The sequence below is a fragment of the Phoenix dactylifera genome, chromosome 10, assembly GCF_051530095.1.
Source record: "Phoenix dactylifera cultivar Ajwa chromosome 10, Ajwa_hap1_PhDact_Kaust_v1.1, whole genome shotgun sequence".
In the NCBI taxonomy this organism is placed as follows: domain Eukaryota; kingdom Viridiplantae; phylum Streptophyta; class Magnoliopsida; order Arecales; family Arecaceae; genus Phoenix; species Phoenix dactylifera.
In genome coordinates this window covers 13046022-13073811 of record NC_143199.1, presented here as the reverse complement: position 1 = coordinate 13073811, position 27790 = coordinate 13046022, and the positions used below count along the sequence as shown (strand labels likewise).

Here is a 27790-nt window from a genome sequence, read left to right as displayed (position 1 = left end):
CAACTAATCAAGGATTCAAGCTCTGCAACGTGCTCTTCAACGAAAAAGGGAAGATCTGCATTTACAGCTCCACCTACATCTTCCCAGCAATTAAAAGCCTTCTCCTCCAGCATTCAAGTCGACTACACATTCGAGAGGAGACCGGAGTTCAAGAAGCCATTCCTCTACTTCAGCTTAAAAGCGTTTGAGGGCTTCTAAACTCCTCTTTTGATTATATTGTTTTACATCTGCTTTTGAGAAGCTTATTTTCCTTTCTTTCTATAACTTGTATTTACTTGGTTCAATCGGGGGATTGAATCAAGGGGATTAAGGTTGGTTGGTGAGCCAAGTTGAAACCAACGTGTGTAAGGGTTTGATTGTGAGCCCGGGAAAACAATCGGGGTTGGTTCTAGTCGGTGAGCCTGGGAAAACCGACCGAGTTCGTTGTGAGCTCGTAAAACAACAAGTTTGGTTGTGAGCTTGCAAAACAACTAGCTGTAATCCAAGGAGGTTATAGTGAATTTCCAAGAGCGACTTGGGGAGTGGACGTAGGAGCAAGGGGTAGCTCCGAACCACTATAAAACTCTGTGTTTGCATTGGATTGTCTCTTCTCTTCTTCCTCTCACATCACTCACAGCACTTAGCATTAATTAAATAACTTGCAATAGTTTTTAATTAATCATCCTTAAAGTTTTAAATATCTAAATTAATTTAAAACCCAATTCACCCCCCCTCTTGGGTTGTCTATCTGGGCAACAAGTGGTATCAGAGCCAAAAACTCTTCCACTCAAGAGTTAAAAGATCAAAATGACAACCCCATTTGGATCTTCTCACATTGAGGGTCAGTCCACCCAAAGACCCCCTTTCTTCAATGGATCCGACTACTCATACTGGAAGTCTAGGATGAGAATATTCGTCCAAGCCCAAGACTATGAGATGTGGACCATTGTAGTGAATGGCCCATACATCCCATCCACATATGTAGAGGGTGTTAAGGTACCCAAATTAGAAAAGAATTGGGATGAACATGACATGAGGAAGGCACAATTAAACTCTAAAGCTATGAATGTGTTTTATTGTGCCTTAGATAGAAATGAATTCAATAGGGTCTCTACTTGCAACTCTGCAAAAGAGATCTGGGATAGACTTGAAGTGACCCATGAGGGCACGAATCAAGTTAAAGAGTCCAAAATTAATATATTGGTTCATAAGTATGAACTATTTAAAATGGATTCTAATGAGACAATCACTAGCATGTTCACTAGGTTTACTGACATTGTCAATGGCCTAAAAAGCCTTGGCAAGAGCTATACTAACAGTGATCTTGTCAGGAAAATACTTCGCTGTCTACCAAGGTCATGGGAAGCCAAGGTGACGGCAATCCAAGAAGCTAAAGACTTGAACAAGCTTCCACTCGAAGAGCTCCTTGGATCCCTAATGACTCACGAGCTAACCATGAAGCAACACAGCGAAGAAGAGTCCTCCCATAAGAAAAAGGTAATAGCACTTAAATCTACTTCATCTAACAAGGACTTGTCCTGCAGTAGCAGCAGTGAAGAAGAAGAACATGAGGAAGATGATGGTGAGGCTCTTCTTGTGCGCAAGTTCAAGAGATTCATCAACCACAAGAAGTCCTATCATCAAAGGAGAGGCCCCTCAAATTTCTACCGCAAGGACAAAGGTAAGAAAAGGGAAAACGAGGGGATTGGGTGTTACGAGTGCAAGAAGCCGGGTCACATAAGAGCAGAGTGCCCCTTACTGAAGAAGGGGAGTAAGTACAAGAAGAAGAAGGCTTTTGTCACTACACTATCCGACTCCGACTCATCATCCTCCTCATCAGATGATGAACAAGAAGAGAAGGCCAATTTCTGCTTCATGGCCAACGAAAACGGGGTAACTTCCGATACGCATCTTGATTTTTCTTTTGATGAACTTTATGATGCATTTAATGAGTTAATGGTAGAATATAAGGCTATAAATCTTAAGAATAAAGAACTGAAAATAGCTAATCAATCATACCTACATAAATACGATAAATTAGTTAAGGATAAGGACTTAATCACCAAAGAAAATATTGAACTTAAAACAAGCAACCAACTTTTAACTCAAAAGACTAACACCTTAACTAAAGATAATGAAAAACTAACTAAGGAATTTTCAGAACTTAAAAAACATAAACAAACCTTAGATAAGGATCTTACAAAAGAACTTAATGATCTAAAAGCAGAAAATCAAACACTAACTAAAGAACTTAACAAATACAAACCCTTAGTTGAAAAATTTACATATAGTTCTGAAAAATTAAACATGATACTAAATAGTCAACGAGCAGTATTTAATAAAGCGGGTTTAGGGTATAAACCAAGAAATAAACAAAAACTTCTTAGTAACTTCTTTGTTAAAGCTGGAGAAACTAAAACTAAGAAAATAACCTGCTTTTGTTGTGGAACTATAGGACATAAGGCAAATGCATGTGACTATAGGAAAAGTAAAACAAAAAGGAAAATTAAAAGGGTATGGGTTCCAAAAGGAACCAACTTGACTAACCATGAAGGACCCAAGAAAACTTGGGTACCTAAGATGACATGATTTGCTTGTGTAGGAGTGTCTTGCAACCAAGGTCAACAAAAACCGCTGGTATTTGGATAGTGGCTGCTCAAGGCACATGACGGGTGATAAAGATCAATTTTTCACCCTTGAAGCTAAGAAGGGAGGTGCTGTGACTTTTGGAGACAACAACCAAGGTCATATAATTGGTATTGGTAAAGTTCAAATCACCCCTTCTACTTTTATAGATAATGTTAGATATGTTGATGGTCTTAAGCATAACTTGTTAAGCATTAGTCAATTATGTGATATAGGATATGATGTTATGTTTAAACCATCACTATGTATTATAACAAATCCTAATGATAATAGTTTAGTTTTTTAAAGGGATTAGACGTGGTAATGTATATGTTGTAGACCTAGATGATCTTGCAAAACATAACCAATATTTAGTTGTTAATGAAACTAAAGAAAATGATGCTAGTTGGTTATGGCACCGTAAGTTAGGTCATGCAAGCATGGACACAATAACTAAACTAGTTAAAAGAGACTCCGTGATAGGTTTGCCAAAATTAAAATTTGAAAAGAACAAAATATGTGAAGCATGTCAATTTGGCAAACAATCTAGGAACTCTTTTAAATCCATAAAATGTGTCTCTACCTCTAGGCCTCTAGAATTATTACACATGGACCTATTTGGTCCAACTAGAACAACAAGCCTAGGTGGAAATAAATATGGTCTAGTTCTAGTAGATGATTACTCTAGGTACACATGGGTCATGTTCCTAGCACATAAGGATCAAGCATTTTCTGTTTTTAAGAAGTTCCATAAGGAAGTAACAAATGCTAGAGAGTCTTCAGTCATAGCCATTAGAAGTGACCATGGTACCGAATTCGAAAATCAATCATTTGATGAATTTTGTAGTAAAAAGGGGATAACCCATAATTTCTCAGCACCTAGGACACCACAACAAAATGAAGTTGTGGAAAGGAAGAATAGAACACTAGAGGAAATAGCTAGAACTATGTTATGTGAAAGTAACCTCCCTAAGTACTTTTGGGGAGAAGCCATTAATACCTCTTGTCACATATTAAATAGAGTTCTATTGAGACCCATTATAAAGAAAACACCTTATGAACTGTGGAAAAACAGAAAACCAAAGGTTAATTATCTTCATGTTTTTGGATGTAGGTGTTTTGTGCATAATAATGGGAAAGACAATCTAGGGAAATTTGACCCTAAATCTGATGAAGGAATATTCTTAGGTTATTCTACAACTAGTAAAGCCTATAGAGTATTTAATAAAAGAACCTTAGTCATAGAAGAATCTATACATGTAGTATTTGATGACTCTAGTGACATCTCCTCTAGTAAGAAAGTTAATTTTGATGATGATGTTGAAATACTTGAGGAAAAGATAGATGAGATGGGATTACAAGATGATAATCAAAAGTTGATTGAAGGAGAATCATCAAGCCAAGAGGCTATTAGACTATTATTAGCATATGCATGCTCTAAGGATTTCAAACTATTTCAAATGGATGTAAAAAGTGCATTTTTAAATGGGTATATAAATGAGGAAGTGTATGTAGAACAACCTCCTGGTTTTGAAAATCATCAATACCCTAATCATGTGTATAAACTGAACAAAGCACTTTATGGATTAAAACAAGCACCTAGAGCATGGTATGAGAGACTTAGTAAATTCCTATTAGAACATGAATTCTCTAGGAGAAATGTAGACACAACATTATTTTTGAAAAAGCAAAACAAAGATATGTTATTAGTACAGATTTATGTTGATGATATCATTTTCGGTGCTACTAACAATCGCCTCTGCGAAGAGTTTGCTGATTTGATGCAGAGTGAGTTTGAGATGAGCATGATGGGAGAGCTGAACTACTTCCTCGGGCTTCAAATCAAACAATCTGAAGGAGGCATCTTCATCAATCAAGCAAAATATGTCAAGGAGATGCTCAAGAAGTTTGATATGGAAGGAAACAAATCAATCAGCACCCCCATGAGCTCATCATGCAAATTAGATCAAGATGAATCAGGTAAATCTGTAGATCAAAAACTTTATAGAGGTATGATAGGATCTTTACTATATCTTACTGCAAGTAGACCTGATATTATGTTTAGTGTTTGCATGTGTGCTAGATATCAGGCTAATCCTAAAGAATCACACCTAGCTGCAGTTAAGAGAATTTTTAAATACTTAATAGGAACTAAGAACATTGGGCTATGGTACTCTAAAAAATCTAGCCTAAACTTAATAGGGTACACAGATTCAGACTTTGCTGGATGTAAGCTTGATAGAAAAAGTACCAGCGGGTCGTGTCAGCTTCTAGGAGAAAACCTAATCTCATGGTTTAGCAAGAAACAAAACTCGGTTGCATTATCCACTGCTGAAGCTGAATATGTGGCAGTCGGGAGTTGTTGTGCTCAAATCTTGTGGATTAAACAACAATTAGAAGATTATGGCATTAAACAAGATAAAATTCCCATTAATTGTGATAATACAAGTGCCATAAATCTAACTAAAAATCCAATTCAACATTCAAGAACTAAACACATTGAGATAAGACATCACTTCATAAGAGATCATGTATTGAATGGTGATGTGACACTCCAATTTGTTTGTACTGATAATCAATTAGCAGATATTTTTACAAAACCCCTAAGTGAAGAGAGGTTTAGCGTGCTTAGGAGGGGATTAGGAGTGATTGATCCATCCTAGTGGGAGTTTCCACTAGATTAATTGATTTTGATGATTAGTATGCGGTTAAAATAGAGTTTACATTCAATGATCATCAAATCAGATCCCAATTAGGTGATTTTCCCTCATTTGGCACGGTTATAGCATGACTTTTAGGTGCGTGCCAAGGTTAGAGACGACTCGAGTAAGTTTCAGAGCCGGCTCCTAAGGGGGAGTCGACTCGCGCATTTGCGGGAGTCGACTCGCAAAGATGGCAGCTGAGGGGGAGTCGACTCGCACATTGTCGGGAGTCGACTCGAAGTCTACAGGCGCATAAGGAGAGTCGACTCGCGCATATTCTGGAGTCGACTCGAGGTCGAGTCGACTCGCGACTCAGGGGAGTCGACTCGCAGTCGGGATCCGACTTTTTAACCCTAGGTTTGTCGTTTCGCAAACACTTTTCTTTCAAGCCGCCACTGTTCAAAAAGCCCTAGAGCCGACTCCTAGGTCTTCCCCGCTCGTCTCCAACCTCTGTTCGGTCGATTTTTCACCGGTTCTTAGGGTTTTCGTCCGTTCCTAGGTCGTCTCCGGTCCGTCCCGAGTCTCCTCCGTCGACCTTTCTCCGTCCTCTAGGTGTTTCTTCCCGTTTAGGTCAAGATGCCTCGTAAGACCGTGGTTAGGAAGAGGTCCCGTCCCGAGGCCGGTCCCGAGCGGCGCTCCAAGGCGCGGCACGATCCCGCGAGGCAACCACCTCCGGCTCGTTCCCCGCCTAGGGCGGTTCCCGCGAGGCCATTGGCCGGGAAGGTCGTCTCCACCGGGAGGTATGTCGATTTCGACTTCCTCTCCCGGGAAGGGTTCACCATAGGTGAAAGACTTAGGGTCCAGGGCTTAGAGTTCTTCCTTACATTGGATCTCCCCACATATCCAGGGCTCGTTAGAGAGTTTTACGGTACCGTCCATCGGGGAGATGGGGGTATCGAGGGCACAGTAGCCGGTGTCCCTGTGTTTGTCACGGAGGATCTTATTGGCCACATCCTCCACCTTCCACTAGTTGGGGTGGCTCCCGCACACCCTGAGGATAGAGTTGAGGCCCTTACGGTCGTCTTAGGGCATCCACCTCAGTCCCCCCTAGACGAGGTATCTGCTAGCTCACTTCCTGTTGAAGTGAGAATCCTTTTGAGTATTCTGTCCAGGTCTGTCTTCCCTAAGACAGGAAGATTTGATTTTGTAAATGAGAGGGACCTAGCTATTATGTCTTACATTCTTCAGGACACCCCGGTCAACTTTCCCAAACTCATATATCGGTATATGTGTGAGCCCCTAGATAGACCTAGGCTCACCCTCCCATACGGCATGATTTTTACTCTTCTCTTTAGGGAGTACGAGATTCCCATTCCTGAGAGGGAACCCTCTTGTGCATTGCGATGGACAGATCGCTTGTGTACGGGGACCATGCACAGGATGGGGTTTCGGAAGAGAGAGGGGGTATGGGTTAGGAAGTCTACCCTCACCGCTCAGACCACCAGACCTTCACCCAGTCCTGAGCCCGATTCAGACTACCCAGACCTTCCAGACCATCCAGACCTTCCATCCACTCCTTCTGCTCCTACCACCTCCGCCGGACCTTCCTCCTCGGCACCACCCTCCATGGCGGTCCGGATTGATCCTGAGCAGCTCCGGGAGCTGCGACAGGAGATAGTCAGAGAGGTGAGGGATGAGCTGCTTCGGGAGCTCCGAGGTGCGGTGCCTGCTCCCACTCCTGCACCCGTATCTTCTCAGTTGGTCCCTTCCTTGACAGCCATGACTGACATGACGGCTCATGTACGGGAAGAGATCTACAATGTCCGGAGTTTGGTCCAGGCCCAGTTCCACAGCATGAGTGAGGTCACGAGCTCCACTCGACAGATGCGAGAGGAGATAGGTCGTGACATGCACACCACCACCGAGGGGGCCGAGCGCTTGGCGAATGTACTCATCGACAAGCTGGACGCACTTCAGACATCGGTGACTGGGCTTCAGGCGTCGGTGACAGAGCTCTCCACTACACATAGCAGAGCCACCACGTCTATCATCACACAGCTTGGCCATGTCACAGATGCAGTCACCCTCCTCATGGAGCAGAGCCGATTGCGAGGAGGAGCACCATCCACGAGAGGAGGAGCCACATCCTCGAGAGGACGAGCCACATCCTCCAGAGGAGGAGATGCATCATCAAGAGGGGGAGATACATCCTCGAGGGAGGGATCTTCATCCTCGAGGAGACCATAGATGTTCTTTTTGCTTTGTTTTGTATTGCTTTGCTTTACATATTGTATGCTCAAATGTATTCACATTCATATCAATACAATGAGTAGACATCTTATCTTCATTTCTGTGCCATTTGATGATTGGTTGTGCCATTGATTGTGTGTGATTACCTCCTTTTTGATATGATGACAAAAAGGGGGAGAAATATGTATACAATATGTAAAAGGGGAGAAATATGGATGAAATATGTAAAAGAAATCAATGGAAATCAATAAAAAGACACACAAATTTGTTCTAAGTGGATTCGGTACCTCGAGGCTCATTATCTCTCTTTTGGGGCTCCTAATGGAGTAATCTCCAGAATCTATTTAAGGGATATTCGGAGATTAGCTGAATCCTACTCAAGAACAAATTGACAGATTTTCCCTCTAAAAACAAAAAATTCAGTTCAAAAACTTCAAAGCATTAAAAGGAAATTCAGAGAATCAAAACATAGTTGAATGCATATGTTGAGGGAGAGAATCTGAATTTTAATCAGGCTAAATCATTAATGACATATAAGCCAAACAATTGATTGCATAATATGAAGGCTTATATAATTCCAAATGAAAGGGGGAGCTTTAACTCCGAAATTTGCTGTTTCACTCCTTTCAAACTTGGATAAATTAAATTATCAGACATTTGAATTCATTTATGGTTTTTGTTTCATTATTTATTGAGCAAGTCATTTTACATATACTCAAAGTTTTGTCATCATCAAAAAGGGGAAGATTGTGGAGTGATTGATTAAAACCCCATTTGATTTTGATGAGCTCAAAGCATTTGAGTATATCTTGTGATTACTAATGAATTCAATTGAGTGTTTCAGTGAAAATCCTGTCCAAGTGTCTCTAGACTTGGTTCATAGCATTTTGGATAAGTTAAGAAGTCTGCATGAACCAATGTCTGAGATACGAGTCGACTCCCGAGTTTCACGAGTCGACTCCAAGCATATCAAGGTCACTGGCACGAGCTCGAGTCGACTCCTGATCAGTACGAGTCGACTCCGACTGAAAACAGACAGAAGGACAGAAGAGCAGTTTTTCAGGTCTGAGATTCGAGTCGACTCCAGTGGAACGCGAGTCAACTCCCAGCGGTACACACAGAAAAAGTCAGAGAGCGTTTTATGGACTCTGAGATTCGAGTCGACTCCAGTGGAACGCGAGTCGACTCCCAGCGGTACACAAAGAAAAAGTCAGAGAGCGTTTTATGGACTCTGAGATTCGAGTCGACTCCCGCAGTACGCGAGTCGACTCCGAGACTGTGCGACCATCGACAGACAGAAGACCATGTTACTGCCTCTGAGATTCGAGTCGACTCCCAGACAGCTCGAGTCGACTCCAAGACAAGCTTCACGTCAAAAGGCAGAAGACCAACTTTCGGAAACTGAGAGCCGAGTCGACTCCAAGGAAGTTCGAGTCGACTCCAAGACTGGATGAGCCAAAAGACAGAGAATCGGGAGTTCGGGCTCTGAGATTCGAGTCGACTCCCAAGACAGTCGAGTCGACTCGAGTGGACAAAATTCAAATTTGGATCCACGGACTACAGAGGATGAGCCGACTCCAAAATTGCCAGGTCAGCGCCAGAAGTTGGCGAGTCGACTCCGGGTCAAGACGAGTCGACTCCCAGTCAAGACGGCAACTTTAATTCAAACTGGGAACAGTTGCCGAGTCGACTCCGGAAAAGCTCGAGTCGACTCCTGCTACAGCCGAGTCGACTCCTGATCGCGCGAGTCGACTCCAACCCACCAACGGTCACATTGTCAGGCTGCGCAGAGTGTGCAGAACGGCCAGAAAAAGCAGAGTAACGGCTAGTTTCCGTGGGGGTTGGCTTAAATAGCCACAGAAGACTGTAGCAAGGTAGAGAACATTCATTCCACTCCAACTAATCAAGGATTCAAGCTCTGCAACGTGCTCTTCAACGAAAAAGGGAAGATCTGCATTTACAGCTCCACCTACATCTTCCCAGCAATTAAAAGCCTTCTCCTCCAGCATTCAAGTCGACTACACATTCGAGAGGAGACCGGAGTTCAAGAAGCCATTCCTCTACTTCAGCTTAAAAGCGTTTGAGGGCTTCTAAACTCCTCTTTTGATTATATTGTTTTACATCTGCTTTTGAGAAGCTTATTTTCCTTTCTTTCTATAACTTGTATTTACTTGGTTCAATCGGGGGATTGAATCAAGGGGATTAAGGTTGGTTGGTGAGCCAAGTTAAAACCAACGTGTGTAAGGGTTTGATTGTGAGCCCGGAAAAACAATCGGGGTTGGTTCTAGTCGGTGAGCCTGGGAAAACCGACCGAGTTCGTTGTGAGCTCGTAAAACAACAAGTTTGGTTGTGAGCTTGCAAAACAACCAGCTGTAATCCAAGGAGGTTATAGTGAATTCCCAAGAGAGACTTGGGGAGTGGACGTAGGAGCAAGGGGTAGCTCCGAACCACTATAAAACTCTGTGTTTGCATTGGATTGTCTCTTCTCTTCTTCCTCTCACATCACTCACAGCACTTAGCATTAATTAAATAACTTGCAATAGTTTTTAATTAATCATCCTTAAAGTTTTAAATATCTAAATTAATTTAAAACCCAATTCACCCCCCCTCTTGGGTTGTCTATCTGGGCAACACTAACCCTAGTAGACAACAGAATCAAGGGCCGAGAGGCCAGTTTCAGATTGATTCTAATGGAAACCCCACCCATGAAGTCCAGGCAATTACCACTTTACGGTCTGGCAAGCAAGTGGACAACAAAGTCCAACTTCCTGTGCAAGAAAAAGAAGAAAAGCATGAACCAAATCCCACTCAGAAAAAGGCACAAGAACAAGGAACACAAGGAGTAGAGGAGAAACCAATAGAGACATACACACCCAAAGCTCCCTTTTCTAGTAGACTACAAGACTCAAAGAAAAAATCTCAGTACGATGAAATCATGGAGGTCTTTAAAAATGTTCAAATAAATTTACCCTTCCTAGATGCAATCAAATAGATCCCCTCCTATACAAAATTCTTAAAAGACTTGACCACGGTGAAAAGAAAATCCAGTATTCCTAGGCAAGCTGTGATGGCGGCACAAGCCTCATCTCTTATTCAACAACAGATTGCCCCAAAATACAAGGACCCTGGTTGCCCCACTGTTGAAATTAAAATAGGAGAAACCATCATTCGAAGAGCCTTATTAGACTTAGGAGCAAGTGTAAACCTATTACCCTATTCTGTCTACACCGAACTAGGTTTGGGGGAATTAAAGCCCACAAACATTACTTTGTCATTAGCAGATAGGACTGTGAAGTATCCTAAGGGAATTGTAGAGGATGTAATTGTAAAGGTAAATGAGTTTTACTACCCTGTGGATTTTGTAGTCCTCGAAACTGAACTAGTGAAAAACCCAGGTAGTCACATCCCGGTAATCCTTGGTAGACCATTTTTGGCCACTTCAAATGCTGTGATCAGTTGCCGAAATGGGATAATGACCTTAGCATTTGGAAACTTGACCGTCCAACTCAATATCTTTCACAGTAGTAATCAACCATCTGAGATGGACGATTTAGAAGAAATTCACATGATTGAAAATATAATCAGCAAGTCCTTCGAGGAATCAAGTTATTCTGATCCACTAGAAAGATGTTTGGCCCAATTCAGTCAAGATTGTGAGGAAGGAGAGTCGAATCAGGAGGTTAATGCATTACTAAATTCTATTCCTGTAATGGATACTAGCAGATGGGCTACTAAATTTGAATCATTACCTATACTTGAATCCCAGCTAGTACCTTCAAGTGTCAAACCTCCCCAGCTCGAACTTAAAGATCTGCCTGAAAACTTAAAATATGCATTTCTAGGGGACAACAACACCTTACCTGTTATTATTGCATCAAATTTAACTGAAGAACAAGAAGAGAAGTTGTTAAATATCCTTCAGAAAAATCAAGAAGCGATCGGCTGGTCTATAGCGGATATTAAGGGGATTAGTCCTTCTGTGGTCCAACATAAAATCCATCTAGAAGAAGATGCAAAAATCTCTAGAGAACCACAAAGGCGACTTAATCCAATCATGAAGGACGTAGTTCGAGCCGAGGTCATCAAGCTGTTAGATGCAGGGATTATATATCCTATTTCTGATAGTCAGTGGGTAAGCCCAGTTCAAGTCGTACCTAAAAAGTCTGGCATCACTGTGGTGAAAAATGATCACAATGAGTTAGTCCCTACTCGAGTCCAAACGGGATGGCGAGTATGCATCGACTATAGGAAGCTTAACGCCATGACTAGGAAAGACCACTTCCCACTACCCTTCACTGATCAAAATTAGAACGTCTAGCTGGCCACTCTCATTACTGTTTTCTTGATGGTTATTCTGGATATAACCAAGTACCAATTGCACGTGAGGATCAAGAGAAAACCACATTCACCTGTCCTTATGGTACTTTTGCCTATCGTCGCATGCCTTTTGGGTTATGTAATGCACCGGCTACATTCCAGCGGTGTATGATGAGTATTTTCTCCGACATGGTGGAGAGATTTTTAGAAGTTTTTATGGATGACTTTTCTGTATTCGGATCTAACTTTAATGAATGTTTGCATCACTTGACCCTTGTTGTAGAACGATGTAAAGAGAAAAATTTAGTTCTTAACTGGGAAAAATGTCATTTTATGGTCCAATCAAGTATTGTTTTGGGACACATTGTGTCACAAAGAGGAATTGAGGTGGATAAGGCCAAAGTAGAATTAATTGCTAAATTGCCACCTCCTAAGACTGTTAGGGAAGTCAGATCCTTTTTAGGGCATGCGGGTTTTTACCGCCGCTTTATCAAGGATTTCAGTAAATTGTCGAAACCCTTATGCGATTTGTTGGCGAAAGATGCTACTTTTAATTTTTCGCCAATTTGTATAACTGCTTTCGAAAGACTAAAGTCTGAACTAACCTCAGCACCCATCATAAGGTCCCCTGATTGGAGTCTGCCATTTGAAATCATGTGTGACGCATCCGATTATGCAATAGGTGTCGTCCTAGGTCAACGAGTGGGGAAGCTTCCCCATGTGATTCACTATGCGAGCAAAACTCTGAATGATGCCCAACTTAACTATTCTACCACTGAAAAAGAGTTGTTGGCTGTTGTCTTTGCTCTAGACAAATTTCGTCCCTATCTAATAGGATCCAAGGTCCTTATTTATTCTGATCATGCCGCCCTTAAGTACCTTCTCACAAAGAAGGATGCTAAGGCGAGGCTCATTCGTTGGATCCTATTGCTCCAGGAATTTGATCTCGAAATTCGAGATAAAAAGGGATCTGAAAATGTAGTAGCTGACCACTTGTCCAGACTGATTGTTGAGTCATCTGCGGAATCCTTACCTATATCCGAAACTTTTCCGGATGAACAACTAATGATGATTTCCCACACCAATGTTCCATGGTATGCTGACATAGTCAACTACCTTGTTACTGAACAAATGCCCAGCTCTTGGACCAAACAGGAACAATTTCGCTTCCTAGCTCGTGTGAAGTGGTATTTTTGGGATGAACCATACTTGTTCAAATACTGTCCTGATCAAATCATTAGACGATGCATCCCTGAACACGATCAAAGGAATGTCCTTTTCTTTTGTCATGACCATGCTTGTGGTGGTCATTTTAGTGGGAAGAAAACTGCTGTAAAAGTTTTGCAGTGCGGATTTTATTGGCCCACACTTTTTCGAGATGCGCATGACTATTGTAAATCTTGCGATCGATGTCAACGATTAGGAAAACTTTCGAGAAAGAATGAGATGCCCCTGAACCCTATCTTAATTATAGAAATTTTTGATGTTTGGGGTATTGATTTTATGGGTCCTTTTTCTATGTCGTTTGGGCATCAGTACATTCTTGTGGCAGTTGACTATGTATCAAAATGGATTGAGGCTATCGCATGTAAGACCAATGATCACAAAGTGGTGATCAAGTTCCTTAAAGAATCTATCTTTGCTCGTTTTGGCACCCCTCGTGCTATCATTAGTGATGGGGGGAAACATTTTTGTAATAAAATCTTTAAAGCCCTTATGAGAAAGTACAACATTAATCATAAGGTCAGTACACCATATCATCCACAAACAAGTGGACAAGTCGAAATTTCCAATCGGGAGATCAAGACCATCCTTGAAAAAACTGTTCATACATCTCGGAAGGATTGGTCTCTTAGGCTAACAGATGCACTGTGGGCATATCGGACGGCTTACAAAACACCAATTGGAATGTCTCCATATAGAACTGTCTATGGCAAGGCCTGCCATTTACCTGTTGAGTTAGAGCACAAGGCCTATTGGGCTATTAAACATTTAAATTTCGATCTTGACAAAGCAGGAGAACATAGGAAGCTTCAACTCGATGAGCTTGAAGAAATTAGAAACGATGCTTACGAGTGTGCCAAAAAGTACAAAGATCGCATGAAGATCATGCATGATAAAATGATCATTCGTAAGGAATTTCACCAAGGACAAAAAGTCCTTCTATATGATTCTCGATTACATCTATTTCCTGGAAAACTTAAATCTCGCTGGACTGGCCCATACACAGTAGAGAAAGTGCACCCGCATGGTGCAGTAGTAATATGCAATACCAAGGATGGTAGGTCCTTTCAAGTCAATGGACATCGTTTAAAACCATACCTTGAATATCTGAGTCCAGAAGTTGAGGAGACACTTCTGACCGACCCTGTTTATCATGAATGAATTAGAATTGTCTGGCTGAAGACATAAAACTTAGCGCTCTTGGGAGGCAACCCAACATGTAAATATTCTCAAAAAAAAAAAAATGCAGGTTTGGGGGTATTTTGCCCCAATTTACCCGCCCATATCAGGTACCTTCTCCTCTGTCCTCTTACTGCTTTAAATTTTCTTTAACATTGAGGACAATGTTAGATTTAGGTATAGGGGTGAGAATATTTTTGAAAAAAAAAAAAGGGAGAGAATATTTTTGATTTTTTTATGCAATTAAAAAAAAAAATTTAAAAAAAAATATTAAAATTTCAAAAAATAATAAAAAAAAGGGATTTCAAATTTTTAACTCAAACTCTAATCTTTTTGGCTGTACAAACTACGAATTGCTCTGACAATAGCTTTGAGTTAAGAAATATGATAGCAGTTCTAGCTTAAGTTTTCATCCCACCTATCTTCTGCTAACATGATACAAGATGAGTTAGCACCTACACGTAAGCACATGAATAGTGGGTATGTAAACTTACGACTAATATGAATACTTTTAATTTTTGAGATAATTTAGAGTTATATGTGTGATGAACACCCTAGCCTAACCAAAAAAAAAAAAAAAAAGAAAAAAAAAGAGAGATAAAATAAAATAAAATAATGAGTTTAATTTAAGTCTTCTCACTGAGTAACCGGGCCTCCTGCCTGGCAAGCAGCGAGTGTTCGCGTAAAAAGGTGAGGATGATTGAGATTAAACTCTAAGTGACTAATTTGGCCTTGAAGCCTAGTTAACCTGAGTTATTAAGCCTGTTAGGGTGTCTCTACACCTAGTGCCCTGAGCCATCTGGATCGGGAGTCATTGGCCTAACACTCGCTACATGGGTTAGCTAGAAAGCTTAAGAAGGCTAGATATTGCACAAGTCATTCTTCTTAGCACTTCAGTCTGAAAAAAAAAAAATGAATAAATAAATCCGGGGTGTTCATTACCATTTAACTCTAGAAAGTCTTGAAAACTAAAGTAATCATGTTGGAAGTAAAGTAAAAGCCACTCATTTATATGATACTATCTTGCACCTCACTACATTCTTGACTTGTTAGCAGATAGATAGGGTGTAATGAAATTTGAGTTAGAGTCTGTTTAAATATGATAACAACAAGTCTCTATTGTCCTTGCAATTCTAGTTTCATACAGTAATACTTGTTCAAATTTCGAGTTAAAATTTGGAAATTCCTAACTAATGAAGTTTGTCGGTAACTTCACTGCAAACCCTCACGAGACAACACTCGTCCGCTAGGGTAACCTGGGGGTTTAACGGCTTGTTGCACATGCTAAGTGCAATCGTGATGCTCTACGAAACTGAGTATTTATCTTAGTATATTTATATAATAAATAACACTTTTGCACTCTTATTTTCGCACTAAATTGCTAGAGATTAGCAATAAGCTAGTTGGGGGGTGTGATGAGAGCACAAAAGTGCAATCATCGTACCACCATAATTAGTATTATAGTTAATTTTTAATAATAAAATTAATTAATTAACATTGTATTTGTGTTTGAGTGCAAGGAGTCCAAAAGACCCAATAACATTGGGTTTGAGTCCAATGCGCAGCAGCCCAAGCTCAATTCAAGTCCAACTCTTCCCGGATCCACGGCAGATCAGCTCCTCCAAGCCACCCCGTCGATCATGCTTCCAGCGGTCCCACAACATCCAGATCTTCCGTGATGAAGCAATGCCCGTTTCTCCTCCCAGCCGTCCACGGATCACCATCAGCTCCTTCCGCATTCAGTTCCCACCTTCCGATTCCAGGCCGTCCGCATTCTCCGCGATCCATCCCGTGATGCACTCCCACAGCTCTTCCATGATCAAGACTGCAGCCCCTCCTCCTCAGCGCACGTCTCCTCCTTCCGCTTTCACCGTGCCAGCCACCGTGCCAGCAACGCCCGGAATCCCCTCTCCCGGATTCAAGATCCCCGCGACCCAATCCCAGCTGTGCGCCCATCCTGTGATCCCCGCCTTCCTTCCGCGATCCGGAAACCCAGCAGCCTCCCAGCAAGGCAGATCCCAGTCGTGATCTCACAGTCGCTGCCAGCCGTCAAGCCCGGATCCGCGTCGCCACCTTCCATGCCAGCCACCGTGCCAGCAACGCCCGCGTTCTTCACGCGCTACAAGCATCCCGTCCGCCCACTGCATCTCCTCCCTTCCGATTTCAAGCCGTGATCACAGCATCCCGTGATCCCCGCGTCCGACTGCAAGCATTCCGTGATCGACTCCTACCCGCGTCCTCACCGCGTCTGCCATCTCCCTTCCGCATCAAGCGCCCGTCCGTGGCTATAAAAGGAGAAGGAGGAAGAGAAGAGAGGGGTGCTCGGTGGAATCCAAGAAGGGATAGAGAAGAGTGCTCGGTTTTGGGGTTGAGGCCAAGAACCAGGGAAGGAGAGGTGTGCTCGGCTGCTTCGGTTGATCCAAGGAAGAAGAAGGAGCTCGGCTGCTTCGGCGGAGAAGAAAAAAAAAAACAGAAGAAACAGAGCATTGCTCTGTTCGTTTGGAGAAGAAAGAAAGAAAAAAAAAAGTATTTTATGTTGTTCCACCGTGGGAGAGAAAGGGAGATGTTTTCTTTCTTTTATTTTTGTTATTTCCTTCCTTTATTTTAATTGCAGAAGAAAGGTAGCATCAAGCTACCAATATCCATTTCTAGCATTGTAATCAATTTAGTTTTCTAAATCTATCATTTTTCTTTCATGCAATCCCTGTTCTAGATTCAAATTAATTTCTATTTTTTTTATGCAATCTTTTAATTTTTCTTTGATGCAATATATTTAATTTTCTTTTATGAAATTTATGTTTCACGCTTCAATCTTCTTAGTGTCGTCTATTTTAATTTATGCCAAAACTTTTTTTTCTGATTAATTAAATAAATGCTTTTCGAATCTAAGTACCTGTCTTTTAGTTAATTTCAATTAGAAAACATTCAACATCCTCAAAATAATGTTTTTCTTTTATCATTCAAAAATCGATTTCAAATCCGAGTGAACGTTCTAATTTTTATGCAACTCCAATCGCCTCCCTGTGGATCGACCTCTTACAACCGCTATTTTTCGAGTAGGAAAGGTAAGAGTAGAATTAAATTTAAACTTTGTTCGTCGGTTCTAACAACGATCTGTCTAGCATATTTTTAGGTAGACAGGAATCGGACGAACATCTACGAATGTTGGAATATGTCTTCCCAAAAAACAATAAACATTGTAATTTATACAATGTATAAATTTCTAATCTATAATAATAGTAAATACAATCTAAGGTATTGAAAAAATATACACAACCTGAGCTCTCTCGGAAAACCAGTAATGGACAAGCTCCCTCCACTGATGAGAGATTACATCTGGAGGACAAACACGGGCCACCTCCTCTTCAGTCATGCCCTCGTGCTTCCAATCCGCCTTTAGCTTCGCCTTATATTCTTTCCATTTGCGGTTGACAGACTTCAATACCCAATCATGTCTATTTGCAGGAAGGACAAACTTTTTCTATATCAAAGTCAAAAATGTTATATCAATATTAAATCAAAAAATAATTGAAGATATTAAGCAACTTCAATTCTTTACCTCAATAACTCTAAGAAGCTCAACCTTATACGAAGGAAGCATTTTATTCCATTTCGTATAGTTGAGCGGACACAATTGTCCCTTCCGCGCAACTGATCCTAGAAAAGTGGATAAAATGCTTGCAGCCTTCTTAATGGCTGCCCCAAGTTCGTTGCAATGGACGACAATCTTCTCATCCTCACGTAGGGTCCACACATCCCGTGCTCGAGTAGGCCCTCGTGTTCTCCTCACTCTCCCCAGTCCATCTATAAAATAAGAAGTCCATTAAAGGCAAATGATTTAAAATAATTAGATTGTAAGAAAAATTAATATAAAAACTGTAAATCAAATTACCCAGGACGTCCACGTCATCCGTGTCTGGACAATCTGCAGGTGGCGCGTGCTCAGACTGGGACCCGAACTGAGTATGGGGCTCATCGGGCTGCTGGGGCTCGTCGGGCTGCTGGGAACGATCAGAAGTAGATTCCACGGATGTGTGCTGAAACTCAATATCTCTGAAACGTTTTCCTCGCGGCATGTTGTAATCTATTATGCACAAGACGTAGCCCATTGATTCAGCTAAGGCCAACCCCATGCAGCCCAACATTCTAGGACCATCTGATCACATCAACAGCCATTGCAGAAAGGAAGGTTCTCTAAACATTCCCCTTGCCCTAGACCACCTCACAAACCCCACACTAATAAAGACCTACCAAAACATGCCTACGTATGCTCTTGCAAAAAACTATTGGAGAAAATGAACATTAAAAAAAAACACATATACTCATACAAAAACACATACCACCACACTTACTATTAAAAAAGTAAAAGAAGAGGGGATTTGTATCTGCATCTCCCTCTCAAATACACTCTCATCTTTAACTTTTATTACTCCACTGCCTACTTTTTTACCTTGTAAAAGTGCTATTTTATCTTTAACTATTGGTTTCAGCATGGTATGTGTAAAAGGATTTAATCCTTCCCGGTGAAACTTTTTGTAGTTTTATGCAGAACAATGATCTCTTTTCAGGCAACATTGACCTTGAGAAATTGGCATTCACTAGGGGTTGCAAACACTAATAATCCCAGGCATCTAGACAAAGCGTTGATCCATTCTAGCACACCAATACTTCCGGTAATGACCTTTAAATCTGTTGTCCTACCACACTCATTATATAAAGGAAACACACAGGGGAGCACCCAAACATACTGAGTTGCTGACAGCAATGTTTACAGCATTTATCTACGACGTGTTTGCTTTAATGGATGATGAATCAAGCCAGTAAAATTCCAAATTTCACAAGTCCAAGCGTCACCCTATAGAATGAGATGGAAAATAACTACGTTTTCCAACTGATTAACCATCCACCAGCCGTTAAGAACCAAAACCAGAGCAACCTGATTCTATTTGCATGGATACAACATCAACGGCCACCCATTCATGCAGCTGTCTACATTAATATTCAGTTTAAATAAAACGAAGTAAAGGGGACAAATAATAAAGCTACATTTGTGAACAACATAATAACCTAAAACAGATTATTATACATTTGTTTTCCCTAAAACAACACAATTTTCCCTACAAGCAGTTATGCAGCTTAATATGCAATTAATAAATGTTAACAGAGAGTATGAGGATCACTTACCTCAGACGACGGCGATGTCGACGGCGACGTCGTAGCTAGGGCTCAGGATGGAGGTGAGATGTCGGCGTGCAGCTAGGGCATCGACCGACAGAGGATGAGGAGAGGGGGCCGGGCGAGCATTAAAGACAAGAAGAAAACAAAGAGGAGGAGGAGGAGGAGGAGGAGGAGGAGTAGGAGGCTTACCTCAGACGACGGCGAGGTCGACGGCGGCGGAGAAACGGAATCTTCGATCGCCGATCCGGGCTAGGAATGGAGGTGAGATTAGTTTGAGGAGGAGGAGGAGGAGGAGAAGGAGGAGGGCGAGGTCGACAGCAGCGGGGAAGTCGGCGATGGAAGTGAGATGTCGGCGCGCAGCTAGAGCATCGACCGATAGAGGATGAGGAGAGGGGGCCGGGCGAGCGTTAAAGACAAGAAGAAAACAAAGAGGAGGAGGAGGAGGAGGAGGAGGAGGAGGAGGAGGAGTAGGACGCTTACCTCAGACGACGGCGAGGTCGACGGCGGCGGAGAAGCGGAATCTTCGATCGCCGATCCGAGCTAGGGATGGAGGTGAGATCAGTTTTAAGGAGGAGGAGGAGGAGGAGAAGGAGGAGGGCGAGGTCGACAGCAGCGAAGAAGTCGGCGATGGAGGTGAGAACTCGGCTTCCGCGCAGCTAGGGCATCGACCGATAGAAAATGAGGAGAGGGGGCCGGGCGAGCGGTTGGGGGTTTTATGTTTTCTAACGACGCTCAAAAGCGTCGTTGTTTCTGAAAGTTTTAACGACGCTTTAGAGCGTCGTTGTTGCTTTAGATTTACGACGCAACTAAAATGCATCGGAAAAGGTTGGCGCTGAGCCAAACTTTACCGACACTTTTCTTAGCGTCGGCAAAAGATAGTCAGCAAAATCCATATTTGTTTTAGTGTTCATTGGACATGGAGAAAGAGCAAGTGAGTTATTAGGACTTGTGCATACAGATGCATGTGGTCCTATGACAACTCCAGCTAGAGGTGGATACTTTTACTTCATCACATTCACTGATGATTTATCAAGGTTCGGATATGTGTATCTTATGAAACATAAATCCGAAGCCTTTGATAAGTTTAAAGAGTATCAAAGTATGGTTGAAAAACAAACTAGAAAGTGTATTAAAATTCTTCGATCTGATCGAGGAGGTGAATACCTTTCTAGTGAGTTTTTAAATTATCTTAAAGAAAAGAGCATTCTCTCTGAATGGATACCTCCGTATACGCCACAGTTAAATGGTGTAGCCGAACGGAGGAATCGTACTTTATTAAATTTGGTACGGTCCATGATGTGCTTTACTGATCTTCCTATTTTCTTCTGGGGTTTTGCCCTAGAGACTGTTGCACTAATATTAAACAGAGTGCCTTCTAAGTCTGTACCTAGCACTCCATATGAGATATGGAGAGAAAAGAAGCCAAATCTTAAATATCTTAAGATATGGGGCTGTCAAGCTTATGTCAAAAAAAAATTTGGACACAAGCTAAGTGCTAGATCAGATAAATATATTTTTGTAGGTTATCCTAAAAATAGTATAGGATATATCTTCTATCATCCTACCGAACAAAAGGTTTTTGTTGGAAGGCATGCCACTTTCATGGAAAAGAGTTTTTCTTTGAAAAATGCAAGGATAGAAGAATTGAACTTGAAGAAGTTCAAGACCTACAAATAGATACACAAGATATTCCTCAACTAGATGTACCCATAAATGAGGTACAGTCACAGCACACATCTCTTCTCCGAAGGTCAGATAGAGTGCGAAATGCACCTAAGAGGTATGGATTTATCATTGAGAATGATGAAGCCCACATCGTTAAAAATGATGATCCTCTGACCTATTCGGAAGCTATCATGAGTAATGACTCTAACAAATGGTTAGAAGCCATAAAATCCGAAATAGACTTTATGCATACCAACCAAGTATGGACTTTGGTTAATGCACCAGAAGGTGTAAACCCTATAGGTTGCAAATGGGTCTATAAGAAGAAGATTGGAGCAAATGGCCAAGTAGAAACCTACAAGGCTAGATTGGTGGCAAAAGATTTCAGGCAAAAGCAAGGAATTGACTATGATGAAACTTTTTCACCAGTTGCCATGCTTAAATCTACTCGGATTATGCTTGCAATAGCTGCATACTATGATTATGAAATCTAGCAGATGGATGTAAAAATCGCCTTCCTTAATGGTCATCTTGAGGAAGAGGTTTACATGACACAGCCAGAAGGATTTGTCTCAAGTGGGAGAGCAAATCAAGTATGCAAGCTTAAGAGATCTATTTATGGATTAAAGCAAGCATCGAGGAGTTGGAACATCCGTTTTGATATAACAGTCAAAGCATTTGGTTTTATCAAAAATATGGATGAACCATGTGTGTACAAGAAGACTAGTGGGAGTGCCATTGTCTTCTTAATATTGTACGTAAATGATATACTAATTATAGGAAATGATATTCCTATGTTACAATCGGTCAAGACTTGGCTATCAAAATATTTTTCCATGAAAGACTTGGGAGAAGCATCCTATATACTTGGTATAAAGATCTATAAGGATAGATCTAAAAGGATGCTAGGCTTGTCCCAGTCTAGGTACATAAATCATGTGCTGAAAAGATTCAGCATGGAAGGAAGTAAAAGAGGTTACTTGCCTATAAGTCATGGCATACGTCTCTCTAAGAAGATGTCTCCTAAGACATCTGAAGAGAGGAATAGAATGAATTCTATTCCCTATGCTTCGACAGTAGGATCGATTATGTATGCTATGCTATGTACTAGGCCTAATGTTGCTTATGCCTTAGGCATAACAAGCAGATTCCAGGCTGATCCAGGAGAGGATCATTGGATAGCTGTGAAAAATATTTTGAAGTACTTGAGAAGGACTAAAGATATTTTTCTAGTTTATGGAGGATCTGAGTTGAAACTAGAAGGATTTTCTGATTCTAGTTTTCAGTCAGCCCCAGATGATAGCAAGTCCACTTCAGGGTATGTCTTTACCCTAAATGGTGGTGCAGTGAGCTGGAAGAGTTCCAAGCAGCAAACTGTAGCTGACTCAACTACAAAGGAAGAATACATTGCTGTAAGTGAAGCCGCTAAGGAAGCTGTCTGGATGAAGAAGTTCATCTCTGAGTTGGGAGTAGTTCCTGAGATTGCTGGACCAGTCCCAGTTTATTGTGATAATCATCCAACCCAATCCTCCACTCCTTCCGCGCCCAAAGGTTTCCTCCCAGCTGATTCACAAATCCAATGCCATTCCCTCCGGATCACGGCAAAAAAAATCCCCTGTTTCAAGATCAGATCGCATCCCAGCACGTCCGCGGCCTTCTTCTCGTCCACATCCTCTGTGCATCTCAGCGTGATCGATCGTTATTCACCATCCACCAAATCCAGATCATCTTCCGCGTTGAAGAAGCATCGGATCATGCCCACTGCCCGCAAGGATCCAGCCTTCGCTTCCAACTCTTCTCCGCGATCAACACTTCAGCTGCCGGATTCCTCCCCTCCGCAAAGCCAAGATCCAGCTTTTCCCCATATGAATTAACTTCAAATCCCCCGGATTCAGTCATCCAGCTGGAGCAAATCAGCTCTGTGGAGAATTGAATTTAAATTTTGAATGAAACCGTGAGAAGAAAGGGGGGCTATAAAAGAGGAGATTACTCTGCAAATAGGGGGGAGGACCGGGAAGGATAGAGGAGTTTTGAAGGGACGCTGGGATGCCAGGGAAGAGTTTTTTTTATTTTATTATGAAGATGGGAGGACGTCCGAAAGCCATGCGCGGCTAAATGTCCAATCTAGGGCTGGATGAAGCCCTAGCAATGTATCAGGGCAATTGTAGTTCTTACTTTTTTATTATTTTGGAGCTTGTTTCAATTCTTATTTTCAATGAAATATTTCTTTATGATATTTAAACTTTGAGCATGCTAGTTACTAATCATGTTTGCTAAAGTAGTCTAAGATGATCCATGCCTAGGAAGATGAAGTGTGCTGCATCCTAGATTAGCATACTTAGGTAGACACTTCATGCTATGCCGAAGATGGATCTTCCTAAAACTCTTTATGTTTTTATTTTAAAAGGCTTGTAGCCAATTTGCATGCCTCTCCAAAAGATAAAAATTAAGAACACAGTCCCTAATGCAATGCTATGCGGTGGATTCCAAACCCTAGATCCATCTACTTTGATAAATTTCAATTCATACTCATAGATTAATTCAGTATAATTAAGTTAGCAAACTCTTCTTTTTGATTTATTATTAAAGAAAAATAACTTGTCTCCAATCCCTGTGGACCGACATCCGTAATCACTATCCTACAGGATACGTGCTATTTCGTGGTTTACTTTTGAAATTGAAAGAATCGATCAATTTTTGGCGCCGTTGCCGGGGATTGCTAGCATAGTTATTTTTCCTATCATTAAAAAATATTACAATTTTTTTAATATATATATCTAAAATAAAATAAAAAAATTTATTTTCTATTATTGTTACTTTTCTTATCTTCTTTTTTCTCTTCTACTAATTTTTTTTTTTAATTTTTCTTTTGGTCTTATTTGATCAGGAATCGAAGGAAAAATCTGGGATAATCAAAAGAAGAATAGCTGGAAAAGGAATGCTGTAAAGGTTTGCCTAAAAAAATTGAAATTGCTGGAGAAATTCCCTTTGGTAACCTCTAAACCTTTCTTATTTAAATTAATTATTAGCTTGAAATTTTGTGGTGATTGTTTAATTTTAATTTCAGCAAAATTGTGAATGCATGCCTAATACACATTCACCAATTAATCTGCACTTAGTAAGGGCAATCATCCCAACAAGATAAGAGCTGGATTTCATCACCGGACTCTTGCCCAACTTAGGTAAACTCAATCTCACATAGTGTCACTTTAATTAAAATCAATTAGACGTTGGCTCCTAGGGACATTCGAGCTCGATAGGACGAAGATCACCGAAAGTTGCACCAATTTTGCTCTGTGGCTTAGTTGATGTCTAGGCAAGCTTTGTCCCTATAAGGGAGACAGTTCATCTGTTCGAGACAAGTGGGTTTTAAGTGGGACCTTTGCAAACGCATCGTGACCCCTCCACTTACCTGGGAGCTTACCTGGTCAACTCGGTTCATTAGACCGGATTGGAGGCTTAGGTGCCCTCTTCAAACCAGTTAGGAGCTGTCTAGTGATTTTAGGACAAATACAAGGATTGATGTGTTTATCTTTTATTGAATGCTTGACTGATCAAGTACTAGTGTATGCAAGGGAGTCGTTCTAGAGTACGTGACCTATTACCTTTTGACCCTGAAATAGAATGGACCCTTAGGAATATTCGAGCTGAGATCAGAACATTAGAATCATCCCCACCTACTGAGATGGCTGAAGAACAACCCAAACTCCTGAGGGAGTACTTTACTCCCACTATTTACACTTCCCCATCTTGCATTCGATTACCTGAAGTAGCAGCTGTACAATATGAAATAAAGTCTAGTATGATCCAAATGCTCCCATCTTTTATGGGCTCACCAACGAAGACCCATATAAACACTTAGATGAATTTCTTGAGATTTGCACTACTGTCAAGATTCAGAATTTCACTGATGATGCTTTGAAACTTAGATTATTCCCCTTCTCCCTTAAAGATAGAGCCAAACAATGGCTGAATTTTTTAGAAGCCAACTCGATTCGTTCTTGGGATCAAATGCAACAAGAATTCCTAAAAAAATACTTTCCCATAGGAAGAACGAACCAGTTTAGACGTGCCATTACAAGCTTCTCCCAAACTGAGGGAGAAAAATTTCATGAAACTTGGGAGAGATTTTGGGACCTAATCCGTAATTGCCCTCATCATCAAATACCTAAGTGGCAGCTAGTGCAATGTTTCTATGACGGATTGACTGAACGAAATCGTCAGATGATCGATGTTGCATGCGGGGGACATTCATGCTTCAAAATGAGCATGAAGCATGGCAATTATTTGGAAATCTAAATGAAAACTCCCTCCACCATGCTTCCTGTTCTCGTCAAGCACCCCTGAGTTCTCAAAGAAAAGGGACCATTTGTGAAATAAGTCATTCTATGGACCTGTCTTGCAAGGTAGATGCATTGTTCCATAAGATTGACCAACTGATGATAGGTGGGCATTACATGAACTCTTCCCAAGCACAAGTATGTACTATCTGTTCTAGCCCATCCCACCCTATTCATGAGTGCCCTTCAGCGCCCCAATTCCCCGAACTCGTGCAAGAACACATCAATGCTGCTCAAACACAGCCTAGACCAGGTAATGACCCATTTTCCAATACATATAACCCGGGATGGCGAAATCATCCAAACTTTTCTTGGAAGCAGCAAGCTTCGAATACAGACCAACCCTATTCCCAAAATTTTCAAAATCCTCATAATTTTCGAACCCCACAAAATATTCATCCCCACCGTCCCTTGATTCAATTTCAACACACTCCTCCTCCACCCCAAAGAAACACAGCCTTTGAGGAGAAAGTGTTGAACACCCTTCAAGGTTTGGAAACCATTACACAATTGGTGCACTCTCACACGCAATCCATTGCCAAGCTAGAATCCCAAATGGGGTAACTAGCTAATACACTGAACAAGCGAGAGGAAGGAAAGCTTCCAAGCCAACCATTAAGTAATCCTAGGGGACAATACATGGCTCAAGAAAATCAACTAAATGCAATTCATCATGAACAAGCCAATGCTTTGACTACCCTAAGGAGTGGACGTGTAGTAGACAATAAGATTGGGGAAGATAACAATAAGAAAGATGAAGAAGAGGATAGACATGTGTCAAATAAAAATCTAAAACCTTCTTCTTCTTCAGCTAGTCCACCTTCTGCCAAAACTCACATCCCAAAGGCCCCATTTTCTGAAGCTCTTAATTCACCCTCTCCCTTTGACAGAAAGGGAACTTCACTAGAGGAAATAATGGAGGTTTTCAAACAAGTGAAAATCAACCTTCCGCTTCTTGATGATATTAAACAAGTTTCCTCCTATGCTAAATTTCTCAAAGACCTTTGTACCCAAAAGCGAAAATCTAGGACATATGTGCCTAGAAAGGTCTTCCTAACTGAGCAAGTGAGTTCTATTCTCCAACACAACACCCCTCCGAAATTCAAAGATCCTGGTGCTCCCACCATCTCCTGTGTCTTAGGAAATAATTTCATTGATCGAGCACTCTTAGATCTAGGGGCAAGTGTCAACCTTTTACCTTATTCAGTTTATGAGAAACTTGGGTTAGGTGAGTTAAAACCAACTTCGGTATCCCTTCAATTGGCTGATCGATCTGTAAAAACACCACGTGGGATAATTGAAGATGTTCTTGTCAAGGTAGACAAATTCTATTTTCCAGTAGATTTCGTTGTCCTTGATATGGAACATGAACCTAATCCTAAGAAACAAATCCCCGTAATCCTTGGGCGGCCCTTTTTAGCAACAGCCAATGCATGCATCAATTGTAGAACAGGGGTAATGAACATATCATTTGGGAACATGAAGGTAAAATTAAATGTGTTCAATGCGGACGACCAACCCGCGAGAAAAGTTGAGTGTTTTATGATAGACAAAATAGATGAACTCATAGAAGGAGATGCAACAACTACCTCACTGTGTCTGGCTGAAGACAATAAACTTAGCGCTTGTTGGGAGGCAACCCAATTCTCTTAGATTTTTTTTAACATTGAGGACAATGTTAGGTTTAGGTTTGGTGGTATTCATCTTGATTTTCATCCCAAAAAAAAAAAATGTGGGTTCATTTTCATTTTTTATAAAACAATAATAAATAATAAAAAAAAAATTTAAATAAAAAAAGTTTTTGTTTTTAAAAACCTAATTTCTATACATGAATGCGAGAATGATAAATACCCAAGGTATATAAAATCTAAAAAGCCCAATGACTAGTCGGAAGTAATATAAATTTAAGTTCTTTTTATTAAGTCTCTCTTAGGGAGTTGTAAGCTAATTAATACTTTGGAATTTCACTACACACTGGCCGACCCTTCTAAGGTCTAGGCTCGACAATATGTTGATAGTATAGTAGCAACCTTGGACCCTGATGAATCATACTTTTCTAATTCAAAAAAAAAAATCATCAATAAAAATGGATTTAGTCAGGAACATCGAAAAGGGCTACCTATTGTCAAAGGTCAAGTGGGCTTGTGATGAGGACTCCGAGCATAAGTCCGTAGGGGAGTCTTGATGCCCGACACCTTATACCAATTGGTGTGATAGTTGTTGACTGACTGCTCGTTACATGGAGAAATCACCACAAGAGTAAAAGTGCACAATTTATATATCTTTTATAGAAAATAATAAAAAAAACAAAAAAAAACTCTGTATTGACCTTGAAAAAGATAATAGTGTGAAAGCCGTCATTGTAAAAATTCGAGTAAACTGGAATATTAC

The 27790-nt window shown here is 41.0% G+C and overlaps 1 protein-coding gene and 1 non-coding gene across 2 annotated transcripts in view; both read right to left on the bottom strand.

Annotated features, from left to right (window-relative positions):
- LOC149752688 (uncharacterized) overlaps positions 1-27790 on the bottom strand; it is an 85513-nt gene that overhangs the window by 38519 nt on the left and 19204 nt on the right. Inside the window, exons 3-5 of the mRNA XM_089925985.1 lie at positions 18109-18300; positions 17869-18020; positions 17551-17697 (exon numbers count right to left, since the gene is read on the bottom strand). Coding sequence (XP_089782111.1) covers positions 17551-17697; positions 17869-18020; positions 18109-18300 — 491 coding nt within the window. The remainder of the gene's footprint in view (positions 1-17550; positions 17698-17868; positions 18021-18108; positions 18301-27790) is intronic.
- LOC120104989 (small nucleolar RNA R71) lies at positions 25120-25225 on the bottom strand. The gene has a single exon (XR_005507389.2). It is a non-coding gene; the product is annotated as a small nucleolar RNA R71 (small nucleolar RNA).